This window comes from Mizuhopecten yessoensis, unplaced genomic scaffold (assembly GCF_002113885.1).
Source record: "Mizuhopecten yessoensis strain PY_sf001 unplaced genomic scaffold, ASM211388v2 scaffold11143, whole genome shotgun sequence".
NCBI classification, from domain to species: Eukaryota; Metazoa; Mollusca; class Bivalvia; order Pectinida; family Pectinidae; genus Mizuhopecten; species Mizuhopecten yessoensis.
Genome location: NW_018408901.1, coordinates 1276145 through 1301017, shown reverse-complemented (window position 1 = coordinate 1301017; position 24873 = coordinate 1276145). Strand labels below are relative to the sequence as shown.

Here is a 24873-nt window from a genome sequence, read left to right as displayed (position 1 = left end):
GGGGGGGGGGCAAACATGCATAGATGTAAAGGCAGACATACAGCATATTCCATAGTTTTTATCATTCCGATATGTCCAACTTCTGCCACATTACATTGTCTCGCGAACTGATATAGCTCCCATGAGATCAAGCAGCAATCATGATACATTATCGTCCGTAACAGATGATATTGCCCTCAAGAGATTATAATACGACTTGTCCTTACTATATATTTTTACAACTTATATATATAGTAACAGTTAGTCATATTGGACTAGTATTGCCAAGAGACACAATAACCGAGGTCCGAATGATTGAGGAAGACGAAGACAATGGCGTGTCAACCTGATCATTAAGGTCCGAATGATTGAGGAAGACGAAGACAATGGCGTGTCAACCTGATCATTAAGGTCCGAATGATTGAGGAAGACGAAGACAATGGCGTGTCAACCTGATCATTGTTACTACTGTATTATTGTTTTATTTTACTTCTATTATGAAAATATGCAATCATTTTCAGTCATGATTACATCACGACTCAAGGGCTTGATGGCCGACAAATCTCGAACAAAATGACCTACTTCCGGTCTGATTTATTTGTATCAGACTTTGTATCAAAAGACAACCGGAAGATACCCCAAAAGTGCAATATAGCAGCTAATTTAAACGGTTAAACTTCATGGTTTTTAAATTTGTAGTTTATGGATACATAGTTGTACTTTATGATATTGTATTGAGATTTCTTCTGCTACGGAGACATTGAAGAAACCGAAATTACAACATTAATCTGCTGCCCCTTTGCCACACTTTTGATCCATAGTGTTTCTTTCTTTCCGATATGTCTCCTTAGTCGCCTGCGTTCATGTGACCTTAATTGTGACGAAAGACATTCAACTGCATACAAGCGAACACATAAGTTGCTCTTCAGTCATGACACTTCAGCTTTTCATATAACATGTATACCTTAAATATTTCTTTTAAAATTTAGATAAATAAATAAAAACAGTATAAAAAGCGCTGTATATGTCAATGCTCATTTTACACAGTGTAAACATACCATTCTTTAAACAGAATTCTAATTTTCCAAAGATCGTAAAGCGGATGTGTACGACTGAGGAAATAGGGGATATAATTGATGAGGAAATGAATTTAATTATTTATTTAACACTGAAGACAATTGTAATTACCCTCTCATCCTTGCTTGCTTAGAAAATCGAATTACAGAACGAAGGTCTAAAGTCAACCCAGAAGCCATTGCTGCAGTATTATGAGATCGCATTTAAATTGACTACGCGAGCTGAAGGTTCCGGAATCCTAACGTGTGTTTATTAGAGAGTATGCTACCTAATTCCGTTTTCGTGGAAACTTTAACCTTTCCGTATTCGTACTTTATGGCGATTTCTGTTAAATTAAAAATTTCGAAGTTATTACTTAGATAAACCGCATTTCTTTTATACCTATTTGTTTAACAGATGAAGTTGACAATGACATTTTTAAATTAAACTGCCTTAAGCGGAATATTATTTCAATGTATTGAGTCGTTTTTTCATTCGAATAACTTGATTTTTATTTTTATGCTTTTGTTTTCGATCTTTACGTTATGTTTTTTGGCATTGCGAAAGTTGCTTAGTTTGAGTGGATCAGTAAGTGAGTAAAAATATATAAAAAGTAAAACAAATTATGTAACACACAAATATCATTTTCTACCACAAACTTTTCAACGCGTTGTGACGTCACGTTTCATTAGCGAAAATGTGTTCGAATTCACAGAAAAGTATTTAAATCAACTCAAATGGGAAAAGCCATTGAAATTTTTAGTTTCAGTTTTGCTTTTGTACGGATTGAAAAAATATATAAGGTATGACGTCATTACTTTCATGACGTCATACTCACGTTTATTTGTTGAAGCTGTTGCATGATACAAATGTATATAATGTAAAGATTAACTTAATGTAACTACCTTGTACTTGTAATTCTCTTCTGCATTATTGCAGTTACTGTCACTCTTTTGCCGACTACTACAAAATATAGAATGCTTCACAGTATTGAGACGGCATTCCACTGCAGGAGGTTGTTTGGTTTCTATCACAACATGGTTTGGAAAAGACCTGCTATATTCTACTGTATGGTATTTTAAGAGGCGACCTATGTTGAACATCTTCATATGTTTTTTCTGCTATTTTGGACATTTCAGAATCCAAGATTTATATACTGCCACGATTACAATACTCTGGGCGTCTATCATTCTTTTGTTTCTTTCCTCTTCTCTCCCAACTTACCTTTCCTATCGTTAGTTTGCCACTATAACCTTAGATGTAGTGGGGGCGATTTTGGATTTATTAGATAAGTCCAGAGTTTTGGTTCCGGCATTCATTCTATTTTTAGTTGACCTAGCTGTAAAACAACTCTGAAAATAGTGGCGTCCTTCTGAGAGTACACATGTACTCTAATTCTCAGAGCAGACAATTAGATTAGTTTGGACTAAAATAGGGTTGTCGTTATGGACCATGAAGAAGAAAAAAACGTTTTAATTAAAAATCAGGTTTTGTAATTCTGTTTAAAACATTATGATATGTTGAATCATGGCATGTTCAGAAAGCGCGATACATCAGCATAGTTTCACTGATTGAGAGCGTTGATAACATGTACCACAAACCAGAGAGGAACTTAATTCGCAAAGCCAATTAAATTAATAAAAAGGGAAACTGATTTACTTTTCATCATTACATTCAAGATCGGATTCGATCAATACATAACGGAATTTGAAATTACGGAAATGTCATTGAAAGCATCCATCAATATGCCTTTTTCTCCTTCATCCGCATAAGATTATTATGTTTGTAAAGATTTCCGATTTCAAGATTGAATTCTCTTTCACCGCCTCTGATGTTATACAGATATTGGCTCGAACGGTTTGGTTATTAATCATAATAAGATTTCATTGCATTTGGATTTCAGCTAGTTCTTAGAACCCGAATCACGCCATCCTCACATTTCCTGAAAGACTCCCTTTTGAAAGCCTTAAATTGATGCTAAAATATCGTAACAATGAAAATTAATTGAACTCTTTTTTCATCACGAATACTGTATTATATTAAAATCAACACATTTGTTTTTTTTTATGTTAAACAAATATTTGGTTGGCGGTGAAAGGATTCAAGGGTAATACTTCTTCTAAGAAATGTGTTTTGGATGTCACCGAGGACAGTCCCGACCGTAGGTACTAAAATTTTGGTTTCCTAAATAAGCCAAAAATTCTTACCCTAACGACATAACCAACTGACATCGCTCCCTGCAGACTCGGGGGGGNTGACCAATGAGGATCAAGGGTTTTCTTCTGTGTTATCTGCTAAGGGAGTTTTAAAGAAATTGAAAAGCTATCTGCTGGCCGTATTGAAACACTTCGAATCTATACTTTTTTCAACTTCCATTGTCTTTCTTTTGGCAGTGATTCCATAGGCACCAGTCTTCATTTGTTTTTGTCTGTTGCGAGGATGTTCAATATCATACAAACAAACAAAACCCCAAATGACATACTTACTGTTTAATTTGTTACCAAAGCTTTCTGTCACAGAAACTAATTTCAACTTAAATGCACACAACCGCCTTAAACGTAGATTATATGTATTAGCAGTTCAAACCTTAGCACGTTTTATAAAACTATTTCGAAATACAAATCTCGTTTATTTTGCAGGTGCGCTTTTTGACCCCAGGGCTGAGGAACTTCGCAATGAGTTCGAAATGGAGATCAAACGTATACAGGTGGATGATCGACCGGGCACATACCTAGATCCGAAATTTAGAGAACTTGATATCACCGACAGCTTTGAAGTCAGTAATGCAAGTAAGTACAATATCGTCAACGTTTCTTTACAATGCCAGCTCATGTTGTCAGATTGATTAAATTGTGAAATTATCATAAGTAAGGATCCTTGTCCAATATTAGATAAAACACCTTGGCCCGTATGCATGAAGCCGTTCTCATGCTTAAGCATGGTTTTTGTGCTCAAGCCAAATTTCTTGTCCCCGTTATAAATTGATAAAACAATCTTATTTTGTCAATGGTTTGGAAAATTATTGAAGAGACTTAAAGCCGAATACTGTTTTCAATGTTTGCATATGACGTTTCGACCGTTTGACATGATTTAAGCGAGTTATAAGAAAGTAGGTTTAAGCACAAAATCTATGCTTGAGCATGAGAACAGTTTCATGAATGTGGGCCCAGAAGATACCACAGTAGTCTATCATACGTAGAGTAATATACCTTTATCATTTCGTTTCGCATATAAATACAGCATGACTAGGCAAGGTCACTCGTTGACAAGGTAGCTCAGTTAGTTAGAGCTTCGGTAGAAAGATTGGGGGTTCACTGTTCGAAACCATGACTGGCATTAGCACAGTTTTATACGCACATTTTTTAGCTATATATTTTTGTAATGGTACACGTATCCTTAAAGTGTGTGTGTGTGTGTTGGGGGGGGGGGGCCCAATTAATCAATGTACATAGATATTCAAGAAGCTTTACATTACCTCTTTACGCTTACTCTTTCAGTAAGTATTTTTATCGAATTATGATTCTGATTTTTTCATTTTCTGATTTGGATAACAGTCTTCATTTTCTGAATTACTTAGTTCACCCTGTTAATTTCCCGCTTCGTTGAAATATTCTTCACATTGAGCGGATGTTTAACAGCATGTTGCTCACCCTTCATTAGCCAACGAATTTATCATCACTGACCAGCCTCTCTGACCAGTTGAAATGTGGAATGAAGAGACTGCAACATGGGACCAATGGGGTTTTATTATGAAAAACATCGATAGATCATCCGAAATAATCATTATCTCTAGAATGACGTTGCAACACCTATACATACATTCTGACGTAACCCCGCGGTCCTCTTCATAGACCGCTATGGTTGTATACGAGAAAACCCTAATTGGTTTTTCTGACCGAACAGTAGAGATCACGATATATTGTATGTAATTACAACGAACAGGAACCATCTGTTGGTTTATGGATTACGTTTTACTTCCGGTTTTTGTAGTAAATCGATGAAGATATATGTTTTTCTGAAACTTTAATAGCGTTGAGCATCATAGAGACATTATGGATATACAACGATTGTTAACAACAGTCTGCATAGACCATTTTCGTGGAGTTATAAAGTGGAAGATTTTATCTTGCTTAGCAATCCAAGATAACGTCATAGGCGATTTCCGTCAAATGATAATGTGTCATATGCTATCAAGATTAGCAATCCAAGATTGCGACGTATACCGTTTTTTAAGTTATGCGTAGACCTTTTATCTTGATTACAATATAGCAATCCATGATGGCGACGTACACCATTTTTATAGTTATAAAGGGTAGGATTTTGTCTTGCTTAGAAATCCAAGATGGCAACGTACACTGTAGATCATTTTCAAAGTTAGAAAGTGTAGGATTTTATATTACATAGCAATCCAAGATGGCGAAGTAGATCATTGTCATTGTTAGAAAGAGTAGGATTTTATATTGCTTAGCAATCTAAGATAGAAACGTAGACTATCTTCATAGTTAATTGTATAATATTTTACTTAGAAATCCAAGATAACAACGTTGCCAATGTTGCAAATTCGTTTTTAAAAAACCGCTATGGAAGTAACTTATAAGATACTGACCATTTTCATTTCAGTAATAATTACCATAACTTTAGTATGCATATACAATACCTACACCCATCTTTGTAGCCCAAAAACAAAAGATTCAAATATCCCTACCTACCTACCGTGACGTAACCTCTATCTCGATGACAGAGCCACAGAGTGCTCTTCCTTTTATGGCGCCTGCTGCTTGCTGACGCACGGAGCTTGCTCCAATTCAAAACTTTGTTTTGTCGGTTTGGTTTGAGTGTCAACTCATATTTTTGCGCAGTTTGTGTGCCTTTTACCCATCTGCCCTTATTGATATAACTAATTGTTGTTGAAAATTATTTTTGTGCCTTTTACGGCCGGTTATTTTACTCCACGTGTGCCGGTGGTGTGCCACGGTCCGCCATTATCGTGGGTTAATTTCCGACCTCTGTTTATTTCGGTGACGGTTGTTTGTTTCGGCAAACGTTATTTATTTTAACCGTTTTCTGATTTATATTACGGGTGAACTTCTTTCTACGTTGCGTACTTTGTACTATCGTATTTTATGCTTATTTTCCCGTTTTATCTGCTTGTAAATTTTTTGTTTACGTTCGCTTTGGAGGGTATGTCTCGGTCGGGACAGCGACGAGGTAGTGCTCATGGGTGTTCCCATTTCTTTGTGGAACGGGACCCTCATGATGCCTGTCCCAGGTGTCGTCCTTGCAGTGAGGTTTCGCCTTGTGAACTTTGTTCACAGTCAAAATCTCAGGGCAAGGACTTCATTGTTCCAAAGCTACCCTCAACTTACCGTAAGACAGATTCGTCTGTTTCTTCCGGTAAGCGAGGGAAGCAGAGAGGTAGGGGTCGTGCCACCAGCTCTCTGGGGTCTGGTGGTACTGTCTCTGTTCCTGTCTCGGGGGGTCTTGCTTCGGCAAGTCCCTCTCGTGAGCAGGGGGTGGCCCTTCCTGTCCAGGAACTCCCTGGAGTAGGGGAGGGGCAGCCTGACCCTGGCTTGGCACAGCCAAGGGTCGAATTGGCCGGGAACGCCCGTAAGCTTTCGCGCTTGCCTTCGGGTAGGGACTACCGGCCGCCGGTCACTGACTCTGTCAGTGATCCCGGCATTCCAGGTGGTGCTGTCGTTGGGGACAGTCTTGGTGCCGGGCCTGTTCTTTCGGGTTCAGGTCCTGGTGTGACAACAGACTTTCTTTCGGGATTGTCTGTGTCTACCGGGATTAGTGACGCGCAGCTCACTAATCCCGGCATCAATGCTGGTCAGGCATACCCTCCCGGTCAGTTACCCGGACCCGGTCCTATTAGGTCCGGTCCCGAGTTTCATTCTTCTGGGAACCTGGGGGGTTTCCCCCCAGGGGTTGGGTTTGCTGGACAGGGGGCCGGTTTCCGGCCTCCGTTTTCCCCTGGCTTAGGGTATACGGGTGCCTGCGGGCAACCATCCTTGGGCCGCCCTTACCAGCCTGCGGATGGTTTTGGGTTGCGGCAGCATCCCGGCAGTTACGGGCTTAGCCCGTACATGTCCGGGTTTCCACCTGGAGGGAGTGGCGGTCCACCTTCGCCCTTTGGGCAAGTTGGCCAGCCCCAGTCTCAGGCAGGCCAGTTTGGCCAGTTCTGGGGTCACTCCCAGCCCGCGGGACCTTTCCCCTATCCTCCGGGATATGGGTTTAACCCCATGGCATTTCCGTCATGGAATCCTTGGGGTTTGGTCTCTCCCTCGCGGAGACGTGTTAGCAGTTCTGTTGACCCCCCCCAACTTTCTGCTACTTCGGGGGCCTTATCGGCCGGTCCTAAGAAGGTGTGTCGGACCTTTAGGACTTCTGCCTCTCGGGCAGGCTCGTTGGTCTCTGGGTCCAAGGGTAGGGTTTTGGCTACTAAGCCTAAACCTACAGCCACGGCCGTTAGGCGCACTGCACCTAAACGCCGGTACGGGGAGCCTTCTCTCGGGTTGGCCCCTCTGGCTGGCCCATTTCCTCCGCCCCAGGCTTCTGGTCTGGATGGTGTGGAGGCTATGGACGTTGAGGGCGCGGGTATGGCAGAGGACAATGATGTTGTTCATCTTTCACCTGGTTGTTCGGATATAGACGCTGGTCTTTCCGAGTCGTCTGACGACAGTCCTCAGGAGGGCTTGCCCTCAGAGGAGGACTTCCAGGATGAGGGAGACCCTGAGGCTGCTGAGGTTGAGGCCCAGCATGTGTTATCCGGTATGCGGGGCCTTAGGGCTGACGTTTCCCGGATTCTTGGGGAGGAGGTTTGCCCACCACCTTCGGCATCATCTGTCCCCGAGTCCACCACCCTTTTGGGTTCTTTGGTGGCTCCTCGGGTGTCCGCTCGGTCGGACCGCTCTCTGCCAGAAGGCACCATTGTGTCTTCAGCTCTGGCCACCGCCCAGTCTCGGGTTTTAGGGAAGAATTCTTCTTCAACCCGTAGTCCTGGGTATGCTGGGTTGCAGCTCAGTGTTGGCGATTTGTCAGAGGTGCACGCCACTGACTATGCCACACATGATGGTCTGCTTGCCCCTCAACCAGCTAAGCTGGAATCGAGGGAACTTGCAGCTTGGCCCGGTAAATCGGTGGACCAGGTGGTGTTCGGTCCCAAAGAACACCACAAGATGGAGAGACTGCTGCGTCTCTCCATCCAGATTCTGTCGTATATAGACTACTTGACGGTTTGTCTATATAGGGTATCCGACTTGCCTGAGGGTCGGATTACCGAGACAGAGCAGGCCGACATCCAGGACAGAGTGACCTCTGCCCTGAACGGGGCATTGAGAGCGCTGGCAGCTTTACAGGTGTCATCCCTCGTCAATGTCTTGTTGGCTAGGCGGTTTTCAGTTTTGAAAAATCGCCCGGTCGATGAGCCTTACCGTTCCAGACTGTTGACTGCCCCCTTCTCAGGGTCCACTCTTTTTGGAGGGGCCCTTCCTTCTGTTCAGAAGGATTTGAAGGAGGACTCGGTCGCCTCTGCACTTCTGGTGAAGAGGATTCAGGCTGAGAAGGCCAGTACCTCGCAGGGGTCAGCGCCTCCTAAGAAGAAGGCTAAACCTTCGGCTTCGCAGTCCTCTGCGCAGCCCAAGTATAAGCCTCCCTTCAAGGGCAACAAATGGAAGGGTAAGAAGGGTAAGAACCCTCCTGGGGGTAAGAAGAAGGGTTCCTGACTCTTTTCTTCCCTCCTTGGTCGTGTCAGACGACGAGTTTGGCCGGGAGGAATGCAGTCCTCTCGGCTCAAGCTTAGGTCCTTCTCCCGCAGGATTAGGCTTCGGGTCAGCAGACGATTCTCTTGCCTGGCAAGGTCTCGATCTGCCTCGACCAGATCTTCCTGTGGGGGGTCGTCTTTCTGCTTTCCTTCCAGAGTGGAAGGAAATTACGGAAGACGCATGGACCTTGTCTGTGATCAAGGAGGGGTTAGGCATTCCGCTAGTGCGGGATCCGCCCTTAGCGTCGGAGCCAATCTCCTCCGGGGGATCTGAAAAAGGCTCTGGCGCTCCAGGAGGAAGTAAGGACCATGCTTACCAAGGGCGCGGTCGAGGTGGTTTCTATGTCGGTATGCACTTCCGGGTTCTACTCCAGAATGTTTCTGGTTCAGAAGAAGTCTGGGGCGTGGCGTCCCATCATAGATCTAAGTGCATTCAACAGGCACGTAGATTCTCCTCACTTCAATGTGGAGACTCCTCGGGGTATTATCGCTTCGTGAGAGAAGGAACATGGGCGACTTCAGTAGATCTGAAGGACGCCTTCTTCCACATCGGCACGGAAGTACCTCCATTTTACATGCAACGGGAAGGTCTTCAAGTTCCGGGCCATGCTGTTCGGGCTCACGACTGCACCTTTAGTTTTTACCAGGCTGCTGCAGGTGGTCGTGGGATTCCTGCACTCTCGAGGAATAGATGTTCACATCTATTTCGACGATTCCCTCATGCTTCACCTAGTGAGAGAGTCTCTGGTGCAGGACACCCGGTTGGTTCTGAAAGTCTTACTCAAGGTCGGCTTCATTCCGTCAAGAGAAAAGTCGGAGGTTTCCCCATCTCAGGATTTTATTTTTCTGGAGAACCGTTTCACTACGGTTCAGGGCATCGCCCTTCCACCGATGAAGAGGTTCGAGAAGGCCAGGGCTGTTGCTCTGACCTTCATCGGCCGGTCTCAAGTCAAGGTACGTTGGCTTCTCAGTTTTCTGGGATATCTCAACGCCCTGGCCGATGTGGTCCCCTTAGGGAGACTTCACATCAGGCCTCTCCAGAAGTTTTTCCTTGCCAACTGGGTCCCTTCTTCAAGGGATTGGGAAGCCTGGCTTCCTCTGAACCAATCGTTCAAAGAGTTCGCACGCTGGTGGACTCATCAGGACATTGTTCTCCGAGGGGTTCCTTTGTCCAAGCCGGTTCCCACTATGACCCTGTACACGGATGCATCCATGACAGGGTTGGGAGCTTACCTCGACGGGCATTGCCTGTTGGGGGAGTGGTCTGGGGAACAACTCTCGGAGCACATCAATGTGCTCGATATGAGGGCTGTTCTGTTGGATCTGCAATCTCTTCGGGAGATCCTGCATTCCAAGGTGGTTTGTGCGGCTACGGACAACACTACAGTTGTCGCGTATCTGAAGAGACAGGGAGGAACCAGGTCTCACACCCTGTGTGCCCTCGCTATCCGCATTCTTCTTCTTTGTCATGAATTGCAGTTGACAATTTGTGTCAAGCATCTACCAGGCAGGTTGAATGTTCTGGCGGATACTCTTTCCAGGCGCCGCCAGCCGGTTGTGACAGAGTGGCAAATGAATCCCTCGATTTGCGAGGGAATTTGTCAGGTGTGGAACAGGCCTCACATAGACCTGTTCGCCACTTCACTGAACAATCAGTTGCCAACATTTGTCTCTCCGGTTCCAGATCCAAGGGCTTGGGCCGTGGACGCTCTGTCTATGGATTGGGAGGGAACGCATGCATATGCATTCCCGCCCTTCAACCTGGTGGGCAGGGGGCTGCAGAAGTTTCGGGAGCATCAGTGTTCCTTCCTCCTGATAGCGCCCCTGTGGCCATGACAGCCTTGGTTTCCGGAGCTGTTGTCGCTTCTGGTCGCTTCAGAGCGAACCTCCATCACCAGCTTCGGTCCAGGACGATGCACTCTCGTCCGGAGATCCTCCACCTTCACACGTGGAAGCTATCTCAGGAGGCCTCGCTCATGCGGGCTTTTCTAGGGACGTTTCAGATCTCGATCTCGTCTGTTTTGCCCATTAAGCAGGGTCAGCAGGATATCTCCTTTTAGTCAGTGTCTAGATGGATCTGTCAGGTCATCAAGCACGGTTACGACCACTCAGATGATCAGGTTTGGGTGTTGTATAAGGTGAGATCTCATGAGATCAAGGCCCTTGCTGCGTCAATGGGACCGCCTTTCAGGAGTTCATGTCCGCGGCTTTCTGGCGCGGACAGACTACCTTCACGGATTTTTATCTCCGGTCCTTGACTTCTCATTCAGATGGATTGTATTCCCTTGGACCGGTGGTGGTTGCACAGTCTGTGGCTGTTCCTCTACAGTAATTCAGTGATTGTAAATAGTATGCTATCAGGCAACACGGTGGTACACCTGCTCGTTTCACGGGGAGGTTTTCCATTTTTTAATTACTTTCGGGGCTTTATTAGGGGGGTTCCTGGAACCTTTTCCCTACCTTGAGCATGTCACGCGTTTGTTCCGTCAGCCTGGTCTGCCTGAATTCGAAGCCTTCTCTACGGTAAGACGAATTCACATACTAAAGTTATGGTAATTATTACTGAAATGAAATTGAGGTTTTTGAAGTAAAACCAATTTTCATGATGTAATACTTACCACAACTTTAAGGAGTCCCACCCTGTATTCCTCCCCTTGCCTCCTCATCCCGGCTGCCTTTAGGCTCCATAAAAGGGGTTTGAGGAAGGGAGATCACTCTGTCGTCGAGATAGGGTTACGTGACGGTAGGGAGGTAGGGATGTTTGAATCTTTTGTTTTTGGGCTACAAAGATGTTTGTAGGTATTGTATATGCATACTAAAGGTATGTAAGTATTAAATCATGAAAATTGGTTTTACTTCAAAAACCTCAAATATCGATGGTATTTCAATTTTAATCCTGCTTCTGAAACGCCAGATCAAACTCTATTATCTCATTTAAGCAAAGAATTCAAAACAAAAAACAAAACAAAACGTTACTTTAGTATGAATGATATCGGATGACATTTTTGCAATACCTTACGTTTGGTCTTAGTGGCGAGCGTTCACCTGATCGGTAAAGGTATAGGGTTGTGTCGCCAGGCTTGGACACACCAGATTTCAGTTAATCCATTGTCAGTATAATGTGACTAAATGGAATAACGTGTTGGGTGCATTTGACATGTTATTTCAGTGAGATAGCACACTAAAGTTGGCATCAGGTCTGCGCTATCTTAAAGAGCCAAATACAACAATACCGCCTCCAGCACACATACACATATACACGCATACATTTAACATATTTAGACACGTCTTTAAATGACCTTAGCTGTTAATAGGACATTTAACCATATTAAACTAAACATCAACCCATACTATGACAAGGAACAACTTTGCTGGCAGTAAGGTACACTGTAACAAGTATCACAGTAAAGCAATATACGACCATTCTAAGTAGAATATATTGAAGAAAGCACACTGCGTGACACCTTGGTCAACTAATTACTCCTAACTGATAACATTTCTCTGGAGTTCTCGTGATATGAAATGTCTTTGAACCCTTTTCAGTTGGCCCGCCGCGAAAAGCAATTAACGAAAATGATGTACCAATTTGAGATTGATATATGTTGGAATTATTTTAAACATCGCTACGGCCAAACAGAAAAATGCTTTATCTTACTAGTATGAACAAATTAAGTACGTTGGCAGGTAATCGATTTTATTTTTATCAAATTTGTTTATAAAATTTATATAATTTAGAAGTGCTTCCTGGATGCACAAAAAAATTAGGGTTAGGCACAAAGATTGGGATAAGTATGGTAATTTATTTTGCTTCGTATCTTTCATGTCCAAATATTCATCGTATAATTTTTAAAACAATGGAAATATTGTGTTACAGATCCAATTAACAGCGGTTTTGTTTTCATTTTGTTTTTGAAAAATGCCATACAAGTTGTCCTTGTTATTGACAGCAGATTGCAAGCAGCAATACATTTCGGTCGCTACGATTGTTGTAAAGGGTCAAGAGCACTTCAAATAATCAATCAATATCGATTTTACACATTCTGTCTAGTAAAAAAAGAATTGCAGTGTGCCCTTTATACTATTTGTTTCGAGACACGTCATCTGTGGAACGTCAGAAGCCATTTCAGTCTTTTAAAAAAACGCTATTCTCAATTTAACAAAGAACAGCTGGTCGTCTTATTGAATTCCACTAGCCGATATGTTACGTTAATACCATGGATTCGACTACAAGACCAGCTTTCTTCTTGCGGTTTGTCATCAGCTGCGGCGAAGGGATGAGAAATTCATGAAATGAAATTGATATTTTCGAACAACAAAACAGATATCACATTTCGTCGATGTGTGAATTAAAAGGGCAAAAAATATGTCATATCATGAAAGTGATCATTGTCACTAGCTTTTTTTGCCATCGTTCTATTCAAGTAGTAAAGATGTTGAAACATAATGTGGGAGTTGTGTAGTAAAATATTGATAATATTTTATGAATTATTGATAACTTTATGAATCACAAATTAATGTTCGTTCAGTGCTAGCTTTACAAATCCGGCTTCTTATTAATAACGACATCATCTTAACACTAAGCTAACAGTTATTGATAACATTAGATGTGACTAAGAGGCATGCCTGTTTTTCCTGTGTGCTTCAACTGACATGTAATTTCAGTAACACACTATTATACAACTATATAATACATGATTATCATTCATTTAGTGTGCATGTGGCAAAATATCAATATTGGAGTCTAGATATCTAAATAGCAAGATTTGCGGTGTTTTTTTCATCTTTTTATATTTATATTTATTTATTTTTTTACTTTTTTATTCAATTTTATGATATTTTATCTAATTTATGTTTAAGTTTCTATAAATATATAAATAACAATTAAAAGAATTGACTCAAATAGTTTCTGAGTAATTCCCTATACTTTCATCAGGGGATGAATTTATTCACGATGACAGAATACATTTTAATGTTTTTTGCCAATTTCACTATCTACATACTAAAAACATGGATTCATTTATTAGCAATTCGCTTTCAAAGGAAGACTATTTTTATAACAGAAACGACATTCGAATTACATGATATCACACATTCGGTCTGTGCTGTGTGTTGTTGTGCATGCACCATTGGTGATGTTGACAGAACTACTCAATTATGTATTGTCTATAAAAGCGAAGGATTTAGCAATTATCATTTTCTAAATCTCCCGACAACCTGTATGTACTTTTTATAATCTTTTAACCCTATGGCACGTTACAATTTCACGTGCTCGCGTGCGTTACTTGGAAACACCGTCCCACCGGGACGCGCATGCTTCCTGAAATTACCGTACAAACATATCAACTGTCAAACCGTCGTGACAGTATAACAGCTTTTTCTTCTTTGAGTAAAAATCATCTTAAGTAAGGCTTACCATATTCTCCAAGATACGTATTTAGGTTGTAATTGAAAATTTCAGTAAAGAACGGTACATACAGATTAACACATCTCTACTCATGCTATTTCAAATTAGACTTTATCGACTAGGGAATCAAACATAGAAAGTCTTCCCGATTACAATTTCGAAATCAGTCATATAACGCTAGTTAAAAGTATATTACTTCTAAATCTGTTGAATGCCTTCTGTGAATTTTCAGTTTAAAAGAAATTAAATTAACAATTACCTATCAACTGTATCTTATTAGTGTCGATGTTGGAATTGGCAACTATCATTTTGGAATAGATGAGCTGTATCAATTAAAAAAAAAATCTAGAACTGTATAGCGCGCAGATATGCCCCACAAGATAAACACACTTAGAGATCGTTCAACCGTTCTGAAAGGAATGTTGTTTAATGATGAAAAGTGCCAATGCTGCGATTATTTAGATTCCATACTATCTTTAGTTTTGAGCACACGGTCCATTTTGCAAGTTGTTGAAATTCAAGTCACAAGGACCTGAACGAAATTTGGTATGATTTAAGGATCCCTGTCCCACTGAATGGTGGATTTTCGTATACACACAGTGACCTCCCCTTAATTTCGCTTTCGATATAGCTGTTGCACAGATTGTTCGTGACACTTCTATTGACCAGGTGGCCCAGTCGGTTAGAGCGACATGATTACAATTTAAAGTGCAGGGTTTGAATCCTCGTTCACGCTTATTTTTTGTTTATTTTAGTTCCATTATGTTTTCGTAAATTCCCGCAAGATATACTTTTCTTTTCCAAAATGATTTATTGAAATGATTGTCATTCCGGAAAAAAAATAATCTCAGATAACGAAAGGTGTAGAATTGGAGGCTAACTTTATCACAACATGGCGGATATCAACCTGACAGATTCTAAACTTGATCGAATTTATTATATAGCACATACTTGATGTCTAGGATTAAGTAGACTTATCTCGCCGATATGCCCGTGTCGTCCGGCGGGAACAGGATAGGGGACGGTATTGCTTTGGAGAAGTATATCCCCCGAGGAAGGCACGTCTAGTGTCTGTTTGGTGAGGAAGTGTAGGAAGGAAAGTCGACCCTGCCGTCGCTATGCTGTCGCTGTCTGTCCTGGAAACTGACACCCACTAATTGACATGTCTGAAAAGGCTGGCATGATGTCCCTCCGCCATCATAGCTGCAATTTTTGTGTCAAAGACTTGTGCCACAGATCCAATGACTTTGAGCCAGCGATTTCTCTCCAAGAGAACAGGGTTATGTGGTGGTATATGCGTTAGGAAAAAGATAGTATTTTAATGGGATTTATGATAACGAGATTGGAAGAGGCTCAGCTGAGTTCAAACAAGGGATTTTAATGCCAATACATTTGTTTGTTATCAAATGTCAACTCATGTTATTTGGTTTTTCACGAAAACGTTTTATTTTTATTTAATATAATTTTTTGAAATCGACAAAAATATCCTCAAAGTCGTAAATGTCAATGTAAAAATGACGTAAACGTAGTGCTTCCAATAGCACATAAAGATAAATCGTCTCAAGGTCATGGTTAGGAAACGTCATACCACCAAGGTCATTAAAGGACGTGTATGAGTGCTTGAGGCGGTATATTGATGTATCTCCTCCTTGCGATAGTATCATTCTGATGCCAATTTAAGAGTGTTAACTAACTGAAATAACATGTCAAAGGCACACAACACGGCATTCCGTCTAGTCGCATATCCTGACAACGAGTTAACCAGTTGTTGCCGTCATCAACAAGCTAAACGTTAAGCTGGCGATAACAACTACCATTTTAAGGACATTGGTAAGCAGTTCTGCGCAAAGTAGAAGAGACTATAAAAGAAGGAAGGTTTATCTATTCGAAGAGTTCTCCCAATAGCACGACACATTCAGAATACTTATAGCGTAAACAAATAGAATAGTTTAATCAAAGATTTTGTATACAGTGATTTCGACAACATCCATAAGAAAAATAAAGGACTAAATGAACGGACACTCATATGTTTGAATATAAAGTATATGCATCTCTCTATCAAATACATGCTGGACAGATATATGACCGTAATGTTGGCCATCATCTTACCTAGAAATCTCTTGAATCTGACGACGACAAATAGCTCATAGCAATATATATAACATATGATTGTTTATATTTAAAAACAGTGTTTGTATTGTTTTTAAAAGTAAATCATTTCTTTCGATGCGAAATCAAACGGAGAGTTTCACATGTGTTTTTAAAAATCCCCTCACAAAAACTTTATTTGTGTAAAAGTGCTGTAAACCTTCAAGTAATTTCCTCGATACATTCCAGGTTAGATAATGTCAAAGTGTCTTTCTTTGCAGAATGTGATTAAAATAGCATTACTTTTGACATCGCTGTCCCATTTTCAAAACTTAAGTCAATAAACTTCATATTAAAATCAATAATTTTGGGAGTTTATGTCAAACCAGCCTCTTCCCTCCATGCATCAAAACGGTTTATCCAAGGAAGGATAATGTTTATATCTAATATTTAATTTCGTTTTACCAATGTATAACTCATTGTCGTGTACTTTAGAACGGATCGATCCATGCAATGGTGAACAAACAAAATCGTATTCGAATAATTCCAAACACGTCACAATCTTGAGAAATTTATAATTTAAATGTATTGTATTGTGAAATTACTTATAAAATTCCTCATGTTCATGCTTGCCCCATTTTTCAATAAAAGAACATGAGTTGCATTGTTGTTTGGTAACCTATCGGCTTTGATAAAATGATCATTGTTTCCTTCTCAGAGAATACAACGTTTGACGTTCTGTACGTATTACTATATAAAACGCATGCACGTTGCTTGTGACTAATGGATTTATTGATTTTCATATTTATTATTAACATGTCAAAATATTTGACTGCAAATACCAGTCAACAATCGTAGAAATCGTTATAATTTCACTTTTGAAAACAGTAGGGTTCTCAAAACGGAAATATATTTTTATATTTTATCCAGCTATTAACGTGACTTTATTATTGTTATTTGTTAAATTGTTACTGATTTAATTAAGTGTATTTTTTATACATGTATTTTTAAAAATGAATATTGAATAATAAATAACTGAATATCAGTTATTGTCTATGAGCGCTCACTATTCTCTACTTCTACATGCTGATATTTAACAATCTTTATGTATTTTTGCCTAATATTGTATTCAAATTTCTGTTTTAATACATCATGTACACACAGCTTTTGCAGTGTGTATTACATTGTTCCAAGCATATTAAATGCAGCTACCGGTATGTTTGTCTCCAACTCGTGAAGGTCATACAATGAATTTTTTACCTACACCTATTGAGCTGTACGTCCACTACTCATGTGAATAACACAATCAAATTGTACATGAAGCAACCAATCTGTGCCTTCTCACACGAATGTTTGCAATAGCTACGTGTAGTGTCTTTTAACCATGTAGGTGTTACCTACATAGTTACCGTTCAGCTCCTACACATGTAGGTGCTACCTACATAGTTACCGTTCTGCTCCAACACAGGTAGGTTTTTGAACTAAGGGATGATACCATAAGGAATTGTTTAATAGAAACCGTATCAGCTAGGAATGATAAATCCACCTACCTGTCTATGTAGCAGTTACAATTACATGTCGAGTCTACTTCTGGTATATACATGTATATTTATTCTTTTTCCTTTAATATGTAGGTGTTACTCGTCAGAAGTGTTACTTTCATCTGCAGCTCTATTCCCTCTTACCCACATTGGTGCTTAGATCAGTATTACCTAGAACGTCTCTACTATCCTCCCTTCCCACGAAGGTGATTATATTAGTACATGTGTTACTGATAGCGTCATTACTGTTCCCTCTTACCCAAGTAGGTGTTTCTGTTATAATTACAAATAGTTTCCGCACTGTTCCCCCTAACCCATAAGGTTTACACACCAAAAGAAAGCCCTAAATTAAATGTTGTTTATGTTGTGCCCCCTCCCCTTCACCGTTCTCACGTAGATTTTGAAATAAGGAGTGTTACCTATATCTGCAGTTCTGTTTTTCTCCTAAATATCATGTCGGTTCCTGTGAGTAGCACGATCGATTTTACCGCGACTACTAGACAGTCGGTTTCCTTATAGTAACATCCAACCCTCATTCTGTACATTTAGCCATCTTCACTTTTTGCCATTATCGATTTCTAGACATTGGAGTGTTTACCTAGAAAATCCTGAAATATATTTCTTCTCTGGAGTAGTAATATATACAGATGTGATGTGGTTTTGGCTACAACTGGATATGTTCAGTGTAGTTAATTGCCACTGTATTATACACACTTTATATATGTAACCGAACATCAACGCTTCTATTTGTACCTGACTTCTTTAGGCTAGGTAGTCATTTCTATTTCTTCACACCACTATTATTGTTTTGGCAGTACAAATTGATAAGGATTCCATTTTTGCGTCTGTTTTTGAACGATATCAAAATTGATTTGTTTGTTTTGTTATAGTTTGTATGTGTACCGGGGATACAAATCATGTTTACATCTAATGTGATTAAAGGAGTGTTTTCGTATGTGTCATGGCTAAGAGTAAACCTCCCTGCGATAGCGCAGATCTGATGCCGACTTTAGAGTGCTACCTTACTTAAATACTATGCCAATGTTACCTTCATGTATAACCACGGACTCATTTTAACGTTTCAACTGCTTTTGCTGTGAGTAACGTCCTTTGATTTTCCTTTGTTTAGTCTTTATGTCCATTATGACCACCTGTTAAGGGGCCATTCAGCCTTTACAAACAAACAAACCACCAAGCCACAATATACTGGTAAGGGATAAACCAGTCGTTGCGCTTACCCTAAATGCTGGATTGTTAGTAGGGAATAACAACTACCATTCTTAAGGATTTCAGCATGTCCCGTCCTTGAGACAGAATTCACTTATGTTGAAGTTTTACAAAACATCAAAATATGAGATCGTGCCGAGGGAGGCGTTAAGAAGTGTAAAGATGAAGAATAGAAATACAGGAGAAAAGATACGAAAGAAAAAATTGAGATCCCAGTTGTCGCCTTTCGGGTGTGTTATACACATAAATGCTATTACATAATCGGTATGTGTTGTAATATATAATAGCACATACGGAAACGCTGCCCTACACGCAACTGGGCGTACAGGGCAGTAAGTAAGTAAGTACATACGGAAACCCTTGCTATACAAAGGGATTCAAGATTTCTCGTTGTCTGGTCCCTCCTCCTCGATCAGTTTGATAAGGCTGTACCTATTTTGTTTAACTTAACGTTTCATATAAATCTATTGTCAGACTCCAGTTGTTGACAAACATAGTGATACCTAATGCCAATTAAAAGTTGTTCACTACTTATTTTTACCATAACTAAAAAGAATGAAATATGTTGGAAAATTAAACAAATATATGAACTCAAACATTTAGTTCAAATAAGTGTATGTATTATGTATGCTTGCTGGGAAAATAGAACAGCCATCTGTAAGAAATGGTTATTAGTAGTCGACGTTACAATCACGTCAACACGTTGGCCATTTTGCTTACGTATAGTGTCAATGCAACAGAGTGGAAAGGATTTTGGCATATTACGATAAAGGTTTAAAATGATTTAATAATCAACTTCAGTTTGAATCCAAAAGATTGCATAGTAGGCTAATAATATATACATGTACCACACTTACGAAAACAAACGTGATAGTTACTATTCAGGAAGAATTCACAATGAGAGTGCTTGTATCATGCACTCTTTCTAGCGGGGCCATTTATTTGCATGAAATCTGTATATATTGTGTTTAGTTATGAAGCTGTTGACCATATCTCTTTTTATATCATTGCTGACCTCTATCTTTTTCCTGATTCTAGTTCAACGTTAAATTTCCCGTTGTATGCTGTCATTTATGCCCCCTCCTTTATCCCCTATACTCTTTTCAACGACACCTGTCCTATAGTGGGTTGTTTTGCTGCTTCTCTATCTTGTCATTTCCTTTGAATTGAGTATTTACCATCCTATGTCGAGCACCACAAACATAAGAATGTCTTACTTATCTGTCCGTGGTGTAGTTGTCACTGTGACAAAATGTCAGACGCACAACATTCTGATATGGAGAAACTGTTGTTGCGCTGAAATCAATGCGTAAACGTTGTAATTTAGAAGAACCGAATCAGCGTGTTGGGTTCTTAATGACTAAACCAGCCTTGGAGCTTCTTTAACTGATTACATGTTTTTTTATCATTTTATTTTTTTGACCGTTTCTATTTGGCATGCATTGCAGAAGAACTGTAAACAACTGCGGTGATTCGCCTTGTCAATAACTCTTGCTTAGCTTAAAAACAACTTTTTTCGTTAATGCTAAATAACGAAGTTGTTTACGTGGAATATTCGAGTAAACAGGTTTGTAACTCAACAGAAGTTTTCGTCTATAAATAATCTCGATCTAAAATCATTACAAATTACATTTGTTTTATTCTTACTCGTGTTGCATTCAAAGCGATATATGCTGTTGAAGCTATCCCGCCTAGATGATCGCCTTTTCTGTTTATCATTACTGCGTATCGAGAAACTCCCAAAAAGCCAAACGTTTGCCTATCACTGGTAAAACCTATATACGCCCAGTGTTAATTTCGCCATACACACGTGATTACTATATAAGGTATAGTATTTTCTTATACTCACTTTTATGATATATTTGCCCTCATTATAGAGAGTTAAAAATCGAAAGTTTAACTGCGGCAAGTTTTCTCTGGTGTACTGTATGGGGTCATCAGCAAAGATTGGGATCTGTAAGAACCACTTCATACCATAAGTCACATGTATTTTGCAAAATATTTCCATTAAAGGTATTTCTAGTATCTCGCAAATATTATGCAACCCCATTTCATCAAAGAATATAAAAGCACATAAATAATCTATTTTCAAATTTCTGCGTCAAATTGAATATTGGCAGGAAACAAAAAGCGGTTACAGTTTTAGAGGCTAGCACGTGCGGTAGTGACCTTGCCCCCGGTCCACCAAACAGATCATTCATCTATCGATTGTCTCTACATTTCCCTTTGTTCTCTGTACCCAACGCTTTTCCCATAACAGTGTATTTATACATGCTTGATGTAACTCTAGCAGATACGATCTCGGCTACAACAACTGCAAAACGCCTAGAGAGGTCCCCTCGACAGTTGGACGGGTTTATCATTTTTTATCTGAAGTTTAGCTTTTGATGAAAACAAATCACACCTATATACAAATTCACTTTATCGTTTCTGAACGAGTATTACTTTCAAATTAATTGATTTTATGTTTCATTTCAAGGGTTCTATTACATGATACTTTGAAACAAAAGCATTTGCATTTTTGTTGATCTTTATCTGGTAACATCAGAAAAGAAAAACGCATGTTACATTGTCAGTTTACAGGGACAATGTTAGTGGGGAATATAACACATGTAACACTTTTAAGACAATTGCATAACCAAATCGACACAGAAGAACAAAAACCACGCCATAATGTTAACACAAGGGCAAGAGGAAACGAAAAACAAAGACTGGGGAAGAGGGGCAAGGGGGTCATGGACGCTTAACGTCCCCTGTTCAACATGGATAATTTGCGTCCAATTTTGTAATAGGTTTTGTTGATATTTATATATAACCGTATATTGGTTGAAATAATAACATAAGGGTTCGTTACCATCAGATGCTTTTCCTTTTCATGCTGTCGCCATTGTGTGGTCTTGTAAGATCATTGTAAGAATGATGTGTAACGAAAAAGTATGTATAAATACTGAAATAGCATCCATCAATGAGCTCCAGTGCTGATATTTACCTATTATTATGAACATATTCCCCCAAATATATCTTCATCGTTTTATTTACATTATATTGTTCTTTGAAAAGTACAACCACAGAAGTTCTTGTAAAAGATAAAATTTCAACGTAGGCGTTAGATTTCAACAGAGGGATTTTGTTTGTCCATTTATTCATTTTGCTTTTGGGTTTAGTCCTGCGTGATTCAAAATGGGACATGCAATGTTGAAAAAATAAAACCTCAGAGTTAACTATATTATTTGTTAGACGAGAACATCTAGCACAAATAAACCCTCGGACTCAATGGCCTTGATTATATAGCCTGAATATTACAAAGTTTGCTAAAAGAAATACAATGTGAACAAGCATGATTATTTGTAAATTGTATGTACATCTATGAATAATTAATCCAACAACAGCAACAGGAACTAAGCACTGTAATATTAGAATAGGCTGAAGTAAAAACAGTCATGGTCCGCACCATAACGCTATACAAGGGTAGGTGAAAGACTAATTCAGCTATTAGATTAGTTAAGTTCCACTGCTGTCACTAGCCAATATCTGTTAAATTATCCATATGCAATAAAATTTATTGGAACTCCTTCTGGAATAACTCAGGATCCGTCTCATATAAGAAATCGATAAGACAACATCTCATATATCCAACCACGTGACTACTCTCTATATGTGTAATTTTTAACAAAACGCAGTGAAATATTTATTGCACTTAACTGATATCTAATGGTATATTTGCTGTAAGACTGTTATCTAATGGTATATCTGCTGTAAGATGATACTAAACAAATATTTATTTGGCAATGACGTGGTGAAAAAGGTCTGATTGGTCGGGATTACCGGTGCAATAGAAAAATCATTTATTCAATGCTTTATCGAATTATCCAATGATCCACTTCCGGGAAAATAACGGTTTGGAAATATGATGTCCCATGTGTTATATGAGGTATTTGGACAAAATAAGGCATTAACTAAAACCGGCCATGTATCTCAATCAAATTAGCATAGATGTTTTAGCGGGACTACCACATTTCGTCCTCCAGTGTCATCCGCTAACGTGATTCTTATGATATTCAACTAAACATATAACCACCGGGTCTTTTTACATTTATATTTGCAACAGCTCATAAATAAATCCATTTTCACATATTTGACTCCTTTCATTTTAGTTGCTATGGTAACTGATTTTCTAGAATTCTCCTGACGATTGGTCGACGGCCTCCTAGTATAACGGTATGGTATTCCGCCTCGGGCTTATATTCTCGAAAGTAGGATCCAGTATCGACGTATGCAAAATGAGGTGACATAACAGTTTAATTCTATATAAGCGTCCGTTTGATTGACGTCTGGTTCACGCCTCTCGACGATAGGGTCGATGTGTGGACTAACTTTACGATCGGTATCAGATGACAGCAACTTTTAGTTTCTTTTCCTGTCTGTAAAATGGTTATAAAAACGTTGAAAATATAGAATAGAAATACCCGCAATTGCAGTGTATAACATTATTGCCTACATCGATTATTTCTTGTATCACATTTCATCATATGACAATTTGATCATAAATGTCCTTAGTTACAGTGCTATTAAAATTACTAAGATTGCTTCGCATATTCAATGCCATTGATTTAGGAAAAACAAAATTCAACCAGATGTTTTGATTTGATACTGGTACATCAGACTTTTCATTAAAGCAACTAAAACTATTTATTGAACGAGTATTTGTTCTCCTTCTAATCACCAGAACTAGCTCAGAAACCCCAAAAAGCATCGCAATTTTCGCATCTCGCGGCATCGGAATGTTCCCGATTTTGTGATAACAATTTCCTATACCTCTTTCTTACCCGGGACAGTTCCGACATACACTCACAGGAAAGAGAGAAATCGCTGGAAAAAATAGTCAAAAGGGAATAGAAGGAGAGATAAAGGTATAATATTTTGCAATGAGATTAGTAGGTTTCTTCATTGCCAGCGTTTGCTGAAGAAAACCACCGAATCAGCAGGAACATGTCTCCAGTTGTCTCATACCATCATACAGTGTGATGCAGCAGATGGTCTATTTTCTGTCGTTGTTGAGATTGCAAAATTGGTGGTCGGGTGGCGCAGTGGATATGGCACTTGCCTTTCACCAAGGCGATCGGGGTTCGAGTCCCCGATAGGACGTGAAAACTATGGGGTGACCTGCCCAACCAGACGTTTTTTTAATGATACTGACCGATACCTTGATACAGTTTCATTGGTTTGATATGAGACATGCCGAGTGTCACGCGTTTTTCCGGGAACGCTTCCCATTTTTAATTGGTTTGTTTGGGGTTTATATTTTCTTTTTTTTTTCTTTATCGCGCATGCTTGTTATGTATTTTATTTTGTTTTAAAGTATAATCTCATTTCTATTCTTGTCAAGTTTGCGTTCTAAATGTGATATGGATTTATACTAAACGATGAAGTGAGATTACCCACGTACAAATCACTGGTATAATTTGTAACATTCATTCGTAAACGATACAATTTATTGTTTACTTCAACCCGTAAAGGATTTTGTTTTTATTTAATTCATTACAATTATGAAAGATGTTTATCATCTAACATTACTCACTCTTGATGACCACGATAGAATCCCAAAAGGCGTTTAATGTAGGAGAATTCTGGAGAACCCGGAGAGTACCGACGTGGTCAAGAAAATGACCTAATATCCCTTTCACATCCGTACTGAAATGCAAAGAGAGAAGATGTGATTGAACTTGAAGCACTGTACTTTGTAGTTTTAACAAAAGAATCTACAAAACCTTCACCTGTCATTCCCTATGACTGCATTATCAATCAAAGACAGTACA

At 39.6% G+C, this 24873-nt stretch overlaps 1 protein-coding gene across 2 annotated transcripts in view; it reads left to right on the top strand.

The window, feature by feature from the left end:
* The window catches only part of LOC110466732 (glutamate receptor-like), a 111209-nt gene that overhangs the window by 33957 nt on the left and 52379 nt on the right, over positions 1 to 24873 (top strand). For both annotated transcript variants that reach the window (XM_021523453.1, XM_021523452.1), the window contains exon 2: positions 3675 to 3824. In XM_021523453.1, coding sequence (XP_021379128.1) covers positions 3675 to 3824 — 150 coding nt within the window. The remainder of the gene's footprint in view (positions 1 to 3674; positions 3825 to 24873) is intronic.